The sequence below is a fragment of the Euleptes europaea genome, chromosome 10, assembly GCF_029931775.1.
Source record: "Euleptes europaea isolate rEulEur1 chromosome 10, rEulEur1.hap1, whole genome shotgun sequence".
NCBI lineage: Eukaryota > Metazoa > Chordata > Lepidosauria > Squamata > Sphaerodactylidae > Euleptes > Euleptes europaea.
The window spans coordinates 79,394,091-79,406,627 of record NC_079321.1 but is presented as its reverse complement, the minus strand read 5'-3'; the positions used below and the strand labels follow the sequence as shown (position 1 = coordinate 79,406,627).

Genomic DNA, 12,537 nt, shown 5'->3' with positions numbered 1-12,537 from the left:
TGTACACATTGTCTTCATGATCTCTTACCATCACCGGAGCTCCCTGCTTAAGGTCTGGAGCAGCCTGCTGTGGAGCCCCCTTTACAGCAGACCGACTGTGTTTTTTGCCGGCGGGCTCCACTCATCCTCCTCACTGGAGGAGGAGGCATGGTTTGTAATCCGTGGCTCCGATGAGCCGGTTGCTTGGTTTGTAATCCGCGGCTCCGATGAGCCGGAAGCTTTTGTCGGTTCTTGCCCCGGTTGAAGCTGCAGAGCTGTGGGTGTCCCCCGTCGTCCTGGCGGGGCGCTTCTGTGGCGGGCCTGCCCCTCGACGCACGCCTTCCCCACTTCCACAGCTGCTGGCTGGGTTGGGGCCGGTTTCTCAACCCAAGACGGGCAATGAGTGGCAAAATGTCCCAAGCCTCCGCAAACGAGACAGGCAACACTCTGAAAATTTTTGTTCCGTTCTGCCATTGACAGATCCCCTCCGAACCTGGAGCGAAAGTCTTTTGGGGTGCCAGGCCTGTCTCCATGGGGCTTGGTTTCCCATGCAGTGCGCTGCTTCAAGAGCTGCAACAACTGCCTACGGTTTTCGATGTCGGCTGCATGCCGCACCCATCTCTCCACGTCCGGAGGATTCCCGTGCATGAAGGCCCAGTGTTGTAGTTCGGGATTGAGCTCTTCCCGAAAATACTGCACTCGGGTGGCTTCACTCCAGTCCAGAATTTTACTTGAGAGTAACTGGAACTCGCTGGCATACTGCACCACCGACTTAGTCCCTTGGTGCAGTTGCGAAACAGCCGTCTTGGCCCATTCCCCCTGATGCGGGTCTTCAAAATGGTTACGGAGGGCCACCATGAAGTCATCTAGGCTTCTCAAAACTCAAGAGCGCAGTTCGTACTGTTGCAGCATCCACGCCGCCGCTTCCCCCTGAAGCAGCAAAGCAACGTATTGAACCTGGCTCTTGTCCGGGGGGGAAAGTTGCCCCTTGTTCATGCATGAACACGTCCACTTGGATCAGAAAATAAGATAAAAGGTTGCTCGACCCATCAAACATCACCTTCAACTCATGCCGAGTTGGGGGCACAGGACCCAGCTGCCCCGGCGGAGGCGGAGGCGGCGGTGGCAGCGGCTGATCCAGCTGCGGAGGTTGCTGCAGTTGCCATTGCCACAAGTCGTCCAACTCGCGCCACATGTCTTGCATCAACATGTGCATGGCTTCCATCCTCTCTGTCATCTCCTGCTTCTCAAAGCGGAGTTGTCGGCGTTCTTCCTCCAACTTGTGCCGCCAGACCACTTCCCTTCGGGCCGGGTCATCCTCAAACCTCATGCCCGAGATTCCTGGCCCCTGAGGCCGACTGTCCACCCCCGATGACACCCAGGAGCGGGGGGATTCCTACCATGTGCTAATACGGGAGGTCTTGGGCAGCGCGCCAGAGCCACTCGGCTTCTCCCCCCCCCGGCTTGTCCTTCTTGGAGTCAGGATCAGGCTCTCCTGGCAGCACTGTCCCGCCCGCTGGCATCATCTTGTCCTCCTCCTTCTTGTCATCTCCATTCCCCGCCATAGCCACCCGCTCGTTGGGATGGGAGCAGAGACCGGAGCAAAGAGGACTTAATGTGAGGTTCTCCAGCTGCCCTCGGCAATCCCAATAAGTCACTTGCTCAGACAGATGAATCAGAAGCAGGTAAACATTTATTGAGGAGCACGTAGGAACACAACATGAGCAATCCACGAGTTCAAAGCTGCTAATGGCGAACCAAACTACAAAGCATAACTTTAAGCACAGAGTCATCCCAGGTGCAAAGGCAAGCTGCCTGGGAATTAGGTGATAACGAAGCCTAGCAGGAAGGAGGGAAGGAGGAAGCCATAATACAACTGAAAGTGCCTACTAGAAGCTCAAGGCCAGAGCAGAGGGAGGGGGAAGGAGCGGGGCAGCTTGACCCGAGCAGAGAAACAAAACGAAAGAATAATACTTGCACAGGAATTGGCCTAACTCATGTCAAGAGCCTGTCTGGACTCCTGGCAGGCTGAACAGCATGGCGAATGGACACACTTGAACAGAAATAAGTATGACTCTGACATGGGGCCTCACTATTAAAGTAATACAGCATTATTAGGATGGGTGAAAGGGGGAGACATTGGGAGAAGGCCAGAGTCACTGCCCAATCTTAGGGGGCATTAAACAGGGTTGTCCTCATTTCCTGCAATGTGCTCCACCAACTAGCATTTTTCCTCTTTGGAGTATCCAGCAGCCATTGGCTTTTGTAGCATGGTTTGTCTGACTTTAAATTTATTTCAGCATATACAAATTCCCGGGCAGTCTAAGAAGTGGTTAGACCAGCACAAAACTGGCAGCTGAATTATCTGTGGTTTCACCCAAGCACTCTAGCACACCTTGTTCCATCCATCTTAAGCATTGTCTGTGTCTACCTTGGCATAACATGCTGTGTTTCACCTTTGGTACAGTTCCTTTTAAGTAAACACATGCCAGTGTTAGGACATGTATTTTTCCTCTTATGCAAGCACTTGGTTAAGGGAGTACAGATTGCTAGTGTTTCACCATAATTGACTTCCTGGAAATGAGACTTTGTTTCATGACATGGGATTTTCCTAAAGTAACTCAGTCACTTGTTACCTTTTTAGCATCCCAAGGAAGCCCGTGATTTTTCTCAGTTGCAGCAACCGACTCAATAAGCATGGCTCGTTTCCAGCTTTCTATTTGTATCATATTTCTGACTGGAGTTGTCCCCAAGGCTTCTGCCTTGGAAAAGTATGTTGCTGCAGTCTATGAGCATGCAGTTATACTAACAGGAGCAACTCCAAAACTTGTCACGCGAGAGGAGGCTGTGCAGCAGATGAACAAAAATCTGGATGTTTTAGAAGAAGCCACCAAAACAGCTGCTGCACTGGTAATACCCACTGGTTGTATCTGGTACTGTTTAGATGACAGTATTTGTTCTAGTGGATAATTTGTTTGCATTGGTGTCTTTATAGGGCTCCCACATTATTGTGTTGCCTGAGGATGGCATTTATGGCTGGGTCTTCAAGAGAGAAACTCTATATCCTTATCTTGAGGATATACCAGATCCTCAAGTAAACTGGATTCCATGTATTGACCCCAAAAGGTATTTTCTTTCATCCATTATGTTTAGTGAGAGAACTTAAGAGCTTCTTTGATGCATATTGAAAATTATGTAATGTGGTTTAATTTCTAAACTGATATTAATCACTCACATGTACTATCCTGGAACTGTAAGTAGATTTTCCTGCTAGTTTACATACAGAGTATACATTCCAACTGGTGTCATTACTGTTCATGAGTACCTCCAGGATGGTATTTGTTATAGGCTAGCGAATTAAAACAAAGTGCACACCAGTAGTATGTCCTGTAATAGTGCCAAAAGGCATCATGAAATCCTTACCGCACACTAAGCATTCCATAGTAGATTGACCTTGCATTTTTAAAATTGTGATTTAATTAAGGCATAAAGATCTTCCAAGAATCTTGGAAGTTGGGAGAGAGTGGAAAACTGCTTCCAGGGTCTTAGGGGGTTGAGCTGACCAGTTTCCCCATCTCCCTCTGCCCCTCTTTAAGTGATTCTCAACATTCGGAGGGCAATGAATTATAGAATCATAGAGTTAGAAGGGACCACCAGGGCCATCAAGTCCAACCCCCTGCACAATGCAGGAAATTCACAACTACCTCCCCCCTCCACACCCCTAGTGACCAGAAGATGGCCAAGATGCCCTCCCTCTCATCATCTGCCTAAGGTCACAGAATCAGCATTGCTGACAGATGGCTATCTAACCTCTTCTTAAAAACCTCCCGAGGAAGCTTTTTCCACTGAGGAACCACTCTAACTGTTAGAAAATTCTTCCTAATGCCTAGACGGAAATGAGCATGCCCAGTCATTGTCAGCTGTTTCTGCATACCTAGGGATTTGCCTAACTATCAAAAGCCCTAATCATACCTGAAAGTCGGCCACTTGCACTGTTGTTGTTAGTAAGGATAATGCTGAAATAACTGGGCCAAAACCATGTGGTTTTTCCCCCCCTTTGGTCATCAAGTCACAGCTGGCTTACAGAGACCCCGTAGGGTTATCACGGCAAGAGACATTCAGAGGTGGTTTTGGCCATTGCCTGCCTCCACATCATGACCCTGGTATTCCTTGGTGGTCTCCCATCCAAATACTAGCCAGGGTCAGGGCTGAGAGTGTGTGACTGGCCCAAGGTCACCCAGCAAGGTTCCATGACGCGAGTGGGGATTTGATCCTGGGTTTCCCAGTTCCTAGTCTGACACCTTAACCCCTATATCAGACTGGCTCTCAAAAACATGTTTAGTTTTGGTTAAATTTGTGCTCCTGCCTATCATTAAATCTTCAGAAGCAGTTAAGTCTGGCAGAACTCCCTTTTCATGGTTTGAGATATTCCTTCAGTGTATTGGTAATTAGGCTCTGGCTGAAGAAGATTTAAGAAACAGGAGCATATCCAGATTCCTGTACCCTACCACTGTAAACATTCTGTTGTATTATACTACTATAAACATTACATTCTGTTTCTGCCTACATTTTCACTATTTGGCCACAATTTGCTTTTCTTGTTCCAATACTTGTTTATGTGAGGGGTTTTTCATGGTGTAATGTGTTTTTGGTCCATTTTGTACACTGTGATCCCTTGTTTTTTCCTGCTGAAATAAGTGGGGCTGCCCCTGCTTGAAATATTGGAATATAGCAGTGTCTTGTGTGCAAAGAAGAAGAAAGAGGATCCTGCAGGTGGCAGCAGGTTCTAGCTAGACAGGACTGTAAAGACAGGACCTTTTTAAGGGACTTCTCTTTGTCTACAGAATGTCTTTTAGCTTTTCTTCTAAAATAGTCTCTCTGTCTCTCTCTTTCTCAGCTATCAAGGCAATTAGGCTTATCTCTTTTTTTAGTCTTTAATCTGATCAGTGTCCTGACTGCTGCATAGGGCTGTTGAAATTTTTTTGGGTAAAATTCGGATTCGGCAAAATTTGCCAGTTTTTATTCGGGAAATGCCGAAGTCCGAACTCCCCTGCTTCAGGTCCGTGCAATTTGGCATGAGATCTGGAGTTTGGGGAAAAATTCGGCTGAATAAAGCCATTAAAAACACAATCGCGCCTTTCTGCGGCTCTGGGGGGGCATTTTTGGGGGTAGAGGTCCAAAAGGGGTCCCCCCTCCTTACTGTGCATCTCTGACAATGGGGATTTGCAATTAGCAGAGCTTGCCGCCCACTCCCGAAGCTCCCAGCCCCGATAAACAGCTGAGCTGCGGGGAGCAAGGGCGGGGCAGGTGCAAAGAAGTTTGCAAACCATGCAAAGCAACACATTTGCAGCCATGCAAACCATGCAAACCATGCAAAGCAACACATCTGCAGCCATGCAAACCATGCAAAGCAACACGTTTGCAACCATGCAAAGCAACACCTGACACCTGGGAGTTTGCAAACCATGGAAAGGGACAGAGGCAGCTAGCTATGCATAAGGAGCAGGAGGGGGTGGAATTTCCCCTTTTGCATTGGACTCAGGACCAGGCAAATGCATTCTTTAAGTCACAATTTGAAAACCAGTTTTGAGCAAGCATCAAAATAGGCCTAACTGATCTTATGAATGAGGGAAAACCTGAGGACACACAACTGAAGCCCCCCCAACCAAACCAGGGAGCGAGAGACTCAGGGGGCACACACACCCACACCCACAGAACATGCCAAAGCCCCCTTTGGCTTCCCCCCCACCTACAGAAACTGCTCCCTCCCCCCACACACACAGACTCTGCTTCCCATTTTGGGGCTTTTCTCTATAATTTTTCTCCTGTGTGTGTGTGGGGACACACACACACACACACACACACAGGAGAAAAATTATAGAGAAAAGCCCCAAAATGGGTCTTACTGTGGATGTCTTCTGTTCCATCAGGGGGCACCCCCCCGCAGAACAGGCAAAAGCTCCCTTTGGCTTCCCCCCCACCCACAGAAACTGCTCCCTCCCCACCCACACACAGACTCTGCTTCCCCCCCACACACACACACACAGGAGAAAAATTATAGAGAAAAGCCCCAAAATGGGTCTTACTGTGGATGTCTTCTGTTCCATCAGCGGGCACCCCCCCACAGAACAGGTGAAAGCCCCCTTTGGCTTTCCCCCCCACCCACAGAAACTGCTCCCTCCCCACACACATACCCCTCACACACACACACACACAGAGGAGAAAAATTATAGAGAAAAGCCCCAAAATGGGCCTTACTGTGGATGTCTTCTGTTCTGTCTTCTTCGCACCTGCCCCGCCCTTGCTCCCCGCACCTCAGCTGTTTGTCGGGGCTGGGAGCTTTGGGTGTGGGTGGCAAGCTCTGCTAATTCCAAACCCCCATTGTCAGAGATGCACATTAAGGGTGGGGAAGAAGACCCAGCTTGGCCACAGGAGAATGCTGCTTACTAACTGACGGTTATGCTGCTGTGCCGAACCCCGAATTTGCCAAATTTATTCACCAAACACCCCGAACTCGCTGAATTCGGCTCCCCATTTCCCCGCCTTTTTTGAATTCGGTTCCATCCGAACTAAAAACTGCCGAATCAGGGGAAATTCAGCTGTTTTTCAGTTCAGGACGAACCAAATTGACAGCCCTACTGCTGCACAGGTATTCTGTCAACATGAAAGAGGTGTGCCTGAATCCATACTGCCTGATAATCAGGGCATTTATCAAATCCCTTTAAGGCTATATCAGAAAGTATAATATGCTTAACACTAAACTCCAAAACAGTGCTTGTGTCATAACTTTTAATTATGACCAACCACCACATCAGAAAAGTACAATTGATCTTAGTGGAGGGCAACGCGGCGGCACTGCCTTTTCCCTTAGTCTTAAGGAGATCCGTGATGGGGAGTGCAATTTGAGCGAAGTTGGGGATGAACCCCTGTAGAAGTTAGCAAACCCAAGAAATTGCTGAACTTGCTTACGGGTGGAGGGTGGTTCCCAACTGGTTACCGACCGCACCATGTCAGGGTCCATAGTGAGTCCATGGTGTGAGATTATATAGCCCAGTAAGGTTAACTGTTTTGGGTGAAATTCACACTTGGACACTTTAGCATAAAGCTGAAGTATCTCTGAGGCGTTGCAATACTTCCCTTACCAGGGCAACGTGTTCGTCCATAGTTTTAGAGTAAATAAGGATGTCATCCAAATAAACCACCACGCCCCTATATAACAAGTCATGTAGGAGCTCATTAATGAATTGCATGAAGACCCCCGGGCCCCTTTTAATTCGAAAGGCATCACTAAGAATTCATACATGCCAAAGCAACTGGAAAAGGCTGTTAGAGGTACATCGCCCTCCCGAATCCTGATTCTATAATAGGCTTCCACCAAGTCAAGTTTTGTAAAAATACGCCCCTCCTTCAATTGTCCCAAGAGATCCAAGATCAAAGGAATGGGATAGGCATTGGACTGGGTGACTGCATTGAGTTTTTGAAAGTCGATGCATAAGCGCAAGTCACCCGTCTTCTTGCGCACAAAGAAAGCAGGGGCCGAAGAAGGGGCGGTAGATGGCCGGATGAAACCTCGAGCCAAATTCTTGTCCAAGAATTCCCGTAGCACGGTATGTTCGGAAGTGCTCATGGGATAAATCTTACTTTTAGGCAGTTTTTCATTCCCCACTACTTCGATAGCACAGTCTGGTTGGCGGTGGGGGGGGGGCAGTACATCACATTCCTGCACATCAAAAACGTCTGCAAAGTCTTGATATTCAACAGGTAGTGGACAGGATGAGGGGATGTCTGAGACCAAAGCCGAGGTTAACGGAGGTACAACAGCCACCTTGAGACGGTGTTGGTCGCAGTTAGGATCAGAGAACTTTATAGTTCCAGCCCCCCAGTCAATACAAGGGCTATGTCCCTTGAGCCAGTTAATTCCCAACACCACTTCGTATCTGATAGGGGCTATGGTAAAGTCAATTTGTTCCCAGTGGTGGCCAATGCCCATCGCCACCCCGCGGGTGCAACGATCCTCTGGCCCACCCTTGAAATCACTGCCATCCATTTGGGCAAACTGGATGGGAGCTGGTAGGGTTTCTGATTTGACTTTGAGCGCTTTGAAGGTGGTTTCGTTGATCAGGGAGCGGGCACATCCAGAGTCTATGAGTGCTTTGACTTGTAACTGGGGGTCCCCTTTATGGCGCTGTAACACTACATCCACATACACAGTCTCTTCGATCTCACTCACCTTCACCGGAGCTTTGGGTTTTGCAGGGATAGCTGCGAGGGTCTGCGGTGTCGTTCCATTCACCGCAGACCCCGCCCGTTTTTTGACAGATCCAAAGGAGATTCAAGGTTCAAAGCAGGGGGGTCCCAGTTCCTGTCCTCATCCGAAGACGGTGAGCTGTCCCCAAGTGGGGCACTTGTAATCTGGAGCCCCGATGGGCTCGCGAGGCGCATCTCCGACATGGAGAACCAATGGTGCGGTCTGTCCTGGAGCAGAGCTTCGGTTGGCCACGGCGCCTCGGCACTGCGGTTGCCCCCGATTCCAGGGCGGTCCATCCAGTCGAGAAGGAACCAACCGGTCTGGTCGAAGCAGGCAGGCTGCTGCAAAGTGGCCTATGGTTCCGCAACCGAGACAGGCTCCCCTTTGAAACTGAGACTCGCTATCTTGCAAGGGTAGAGCAGGTCTCTGCAGTGTAGGAGCTGCAGTCTTAGTAGGGGGCTTTTGGTTGCCCTCCTCCCTGGCTCGACGTCGGACCAGCGAAATGAATTGGCGACGACTTTCTACCTCCTCCACTAGTAAGATCCATTCTTCTAGAGTGTCTGGGTCTCATTGCATATAAGCTCAGTTCAATATCTCAGGATGTAAGGCTTCCCGGAAATAATGTATACAGGTAGCCTCGGTCCAGTCCATTATTTTACTTGCGAGTCTTTGGAATTCGTCTGCGAATTCCCGCACTGGTGTAGAGCCTTGTTGAAGTTGCAGGAGGGTTGCCTTGGCCTTCTCTCTTGTGAGCACTTGGCCTAACAAGAACCACAAACCACAACAGGAGATGAAATTGTCCAAAGAAGCTGGTTTTACTGGTCATATAGGTTAGCAAAGCACAGAGAAACTAAGACAGCAATGGAGCAAACTGGATAATATAAAAGCATTGAAAAAAAGCATTCACAGCACAGTACAGCTTCATAGATTACAGATTACAAACAGCGAAAAGGCGCCGTGGTTCACACGGGTTACTGTCGGTTTCAAAGAGTCCAAGAATGCAAAACAAACCTTGAGGGCTAGATGGTGGAAAAACGAAACTAACTGAAACACAGACCTGACATCTCCCAGGAAAGGGTCCTCAAAATGTTGTCGTAACGCTCGCATGAACTCTTTGAGCGAGCGTATGGATCGGGCCCAGGTGTCAAACTGGAGGACCATCCAGTCGGCGGCTTTTCCAGTCAATAGGGAGGCAACGAAACGCACCCAGCTGTCTTCGGTGGGAAAGTGCTGCCCTTGTTCCCACATATAACTGTCCATTTGGTGTAGGAAACAGGGTAGGGCCTCAACTGAGCCATCGTAGGTCACTCTTAACTGAGGTTGTTTCCACTGTATGGGAGGGGGCGCTGGGGGCAGCATTGGCAGTTGCCCTGGAGGCGGCAAAACCGGTTCTCCTGGGGCTGGCAAAACTGGAGTTCCGGGGGCCGGCTGAGCTGGAAATCTTGGAGGCGGCTGGGCCGGTTGTCCTGGAGGGAGAAGTGGTGCCCTCAGCAGCAGAAATTGTGGTCATGGAGCTGGCAGAGTTGGACTGGGGTAGTTTGAGCTCATCATAAACGTTCATTTTCTCGGAGTAATTGCTCCATTTGGTCCTGCAGACGGGTCACACGATCGTTCAAGTCCAGGTTTTGGCCCTGCAACAGATGCATTTCGTCCCCTGCTCCCCCCATGCATCTGGACTGGCTAACCCGGAGATCAGTAGCCCAGTGGGGTCCCTCACCATACAGGTCCTCCTCATCCAAGTAGTCCAGTTTGATCAAGCGACCCGCAAGCCGACGTGCGCGTTGCGCGTTGCGAGACAGGCCAAAAGTCGGGGGAAATGGGGGGATAAACCCGAATCCTGTGCTGTCTCTGGGATGCGCGTCCGTGACCGTGCGGGCTCGAACAGCAGCCAAACGTTGCTCCTCTTCTTTCTTGGCCCGTGCCCAAGCTGCCGCCACATCCGCTGCCCGCAACTGTTCCTCGGCTCGCTTTTGGTCAGAGAGCACTTGGTCGGCCTCGAGCTTGGCGGTGATCGCTGTGGTGACGATCGGGAGAGCTTCTTGCTCTAGAAGCAGGAGGAGTTCAGAGGAATCTTTTAGGTCCAATAACGGTTGAACCCGAACTGCCAGAGCAGCAGCGTCTGCTCCAAACTCAGGGGTTAAATGCTTCGTGAGTTCAGCCACCATGGCCGAGGTCAGCCCCGCAAACAGTAAGGCCCTCCGGGTCGCCACATCCCGTGCTTCTTTCAAGCACAAGTTGGGATCAGGAGTGGTTGGGATCGGGACCTCCTCCGCTCGTGTTCCCGCCATGGATCGGAGTGGAGTGGGGCGGATCGGGGCTGCTACCAGCTCTTGTTGCTCCTCACGTACAGTTAGTCCCGCTAACAAACGGGTCAAGGCTGCTAAATCCTCCTGCGCCAGTCCAACTTCCTCCACCAAACTGTCCAGTATTCGGAGGTCGTGCTGGGCACTCTGATCTGCGTCGGGGTCCATCCAAAGGGTCGTGTCAGCCAGGCGATGCCACTGAACTCGAATGAGTACAATCAGGCGATTGATCTCCGCATCAGTCCACAGCGCCTCAGCAAGAATGTCAGTCAGCAAAGAAGGGTCGTCGGGGTACTCGTCCAATGGCTCCAACAGAGGGTACCAAGGTTCAGGACCCTCCAGGGTTTCAGCCAGAAACCCTCTACCCGGGGAGTGCTGTCTCTACTCCCACCCAGGACCTAGGCGAACCCTCCGGGGCTCCAGCCACAGGTATTTCACTCGGAGAGCATATTCCCTGCTCCAATCCGAGACCGTGGCGAGCCCTCCAGGGCTCCAGCCAGGCAGGTAAAAATAGAGGAAGAGTCGTGCCAAAATGTGAGCACTTGTCCCCGTGGTAATCCCACAAACAACATCCGTAGACGAGGAGTCCAAAAGAGAGTTGATCTATTGGAAAACCTACAGGTTTACAGAGCTAACAGGTAAATTGGCACGACTGGGAACGGGTAGCACAGTACAAGGCCTATATTGGAAAGCATGAGTCACAATGGGTCACAGTAACCCCCCTCCCAACAAGGAGCCGTTCCCACGGGAGATAGTGCTGGAACAGGAATTCAACAGTTAGCAGGCACGACCTTGAGAGGCCTCGAAATCAAAACATTCTCAGTCTGACAGGCTGCTGAGAGCAGAGGAAAGCAGGCCTGACATCCCCGGGGGTTCCGTAACACAAAGGGTAGCAGCAGCATTTCTCCATGGTCACTCACCCTAATCGGAGCCGGTTTGGTTTCTCCCGAGGATGCTCTCCGTGCCGGCTCACTCACAGAAGGCTGTCCTCGTGTTTTGCCGGCTAGGGCTCACTGTAAAGATCCAGAAGATTATAGTCGTCTGCCGGTTCCACTTGCAGAGCCACCGTCCCGCGCCGGCCGGTAGTCCCCTCAGCCGTCTTACGATCCTGGGCCCGAGGTGGCATAAACTCTCATTCTTGGGTAGCTCGGTTGCCAGACCCTTCCGCCGATGTGCCGGGACACTTCACCGCGAAGTGACCCATCTTTCCACACTGGAGACATGCTCCTTCCCTGAAGCGGCGCGCCCTATCCAGGCTAAAAGTCCCTCGGTTTCTTCCATCTCGCCGCAGTTCCGCTGTGTTGCCCCCTTTGGTGGGAGCCACGGGGGTTACCTTTGACGGGCGGTCCTTAAAGAACTGGAGGGTAAGCTTGCAATTCTCCACCAAGGCCGCCAATTTAATCCAGTCCTCTACTGTCTCCAGATCTCCCAGGGTCAAACAGCCGTCCAGCACTTCCCAACGCAGTCCTTCTCAGAAGTGTTGGACCTTAGTGGCCTCGCTCCATTCCCTTATCTTACAGGATAGGGATTGGAAGTCCTGAGCGTACTCACTTATGGAGTGGGTTCCTTGCTTCAAACGACGCATGGCAATCTTAGCCTTTTCCCCACTGTGGGGATCCTCAAAACGACTGTGCAATGCAGACATAAATTCTGTCAGGGATTTCAAGGCCCTAGGCATAGTTTTGGCCACCGTTACTGCCCATTCTACCACTTCCCTCTCCAGTAGGCTGATCATGTATCTGACCCGGGCCTCCTCTGAAGGAAAGGTTTCCCCTTGATTCTTCATGAACCTGGACACTTGGAGGAGAAAGTGGGGTAGCTGAGTGCTGGATCCGTTGAAGGACACCTTCAGATCCCTGGCGGTAGGTCGCCTGGGCGATGGTGCCTCTCTACTGATGGGTGTTTCCGTGGCGGCCAGAGAGCCTGCTGGGGGTTGCTGCGGGGTCTGTCTGAGCTCTCTCACTTCCCCCAGAACAGTACCCAAGTCCCTCTGCAGTGCGTCCATTC

General features: G+C 50.8%; 1 protein-coding gene across 1 annotated transcript in view; it reads left to right on the top strand.

The window, feature by feature from the left end:
• Positions 1–2,676: 2,676 nt before the first annotated feature.
• The window catches only part of VNN1 (vanin 1), a 43,727-nt gene continuing 33,866 nt past the window's right edge, over positions 2,677–12,537 (top strand). The window contains exons 1-2 of the mRNA XM_056856489.1: positions 2,677–2,889; positions 2,975–3,105. Coding sequence (XP_056712467.1) covers positions 2,677–2,889; positions 2,975–3,105 — 344 coding nt within the window. The remainder of the gene's footprint in view (positions 2,890–2,974; positions 3,106–12,537) is intronic.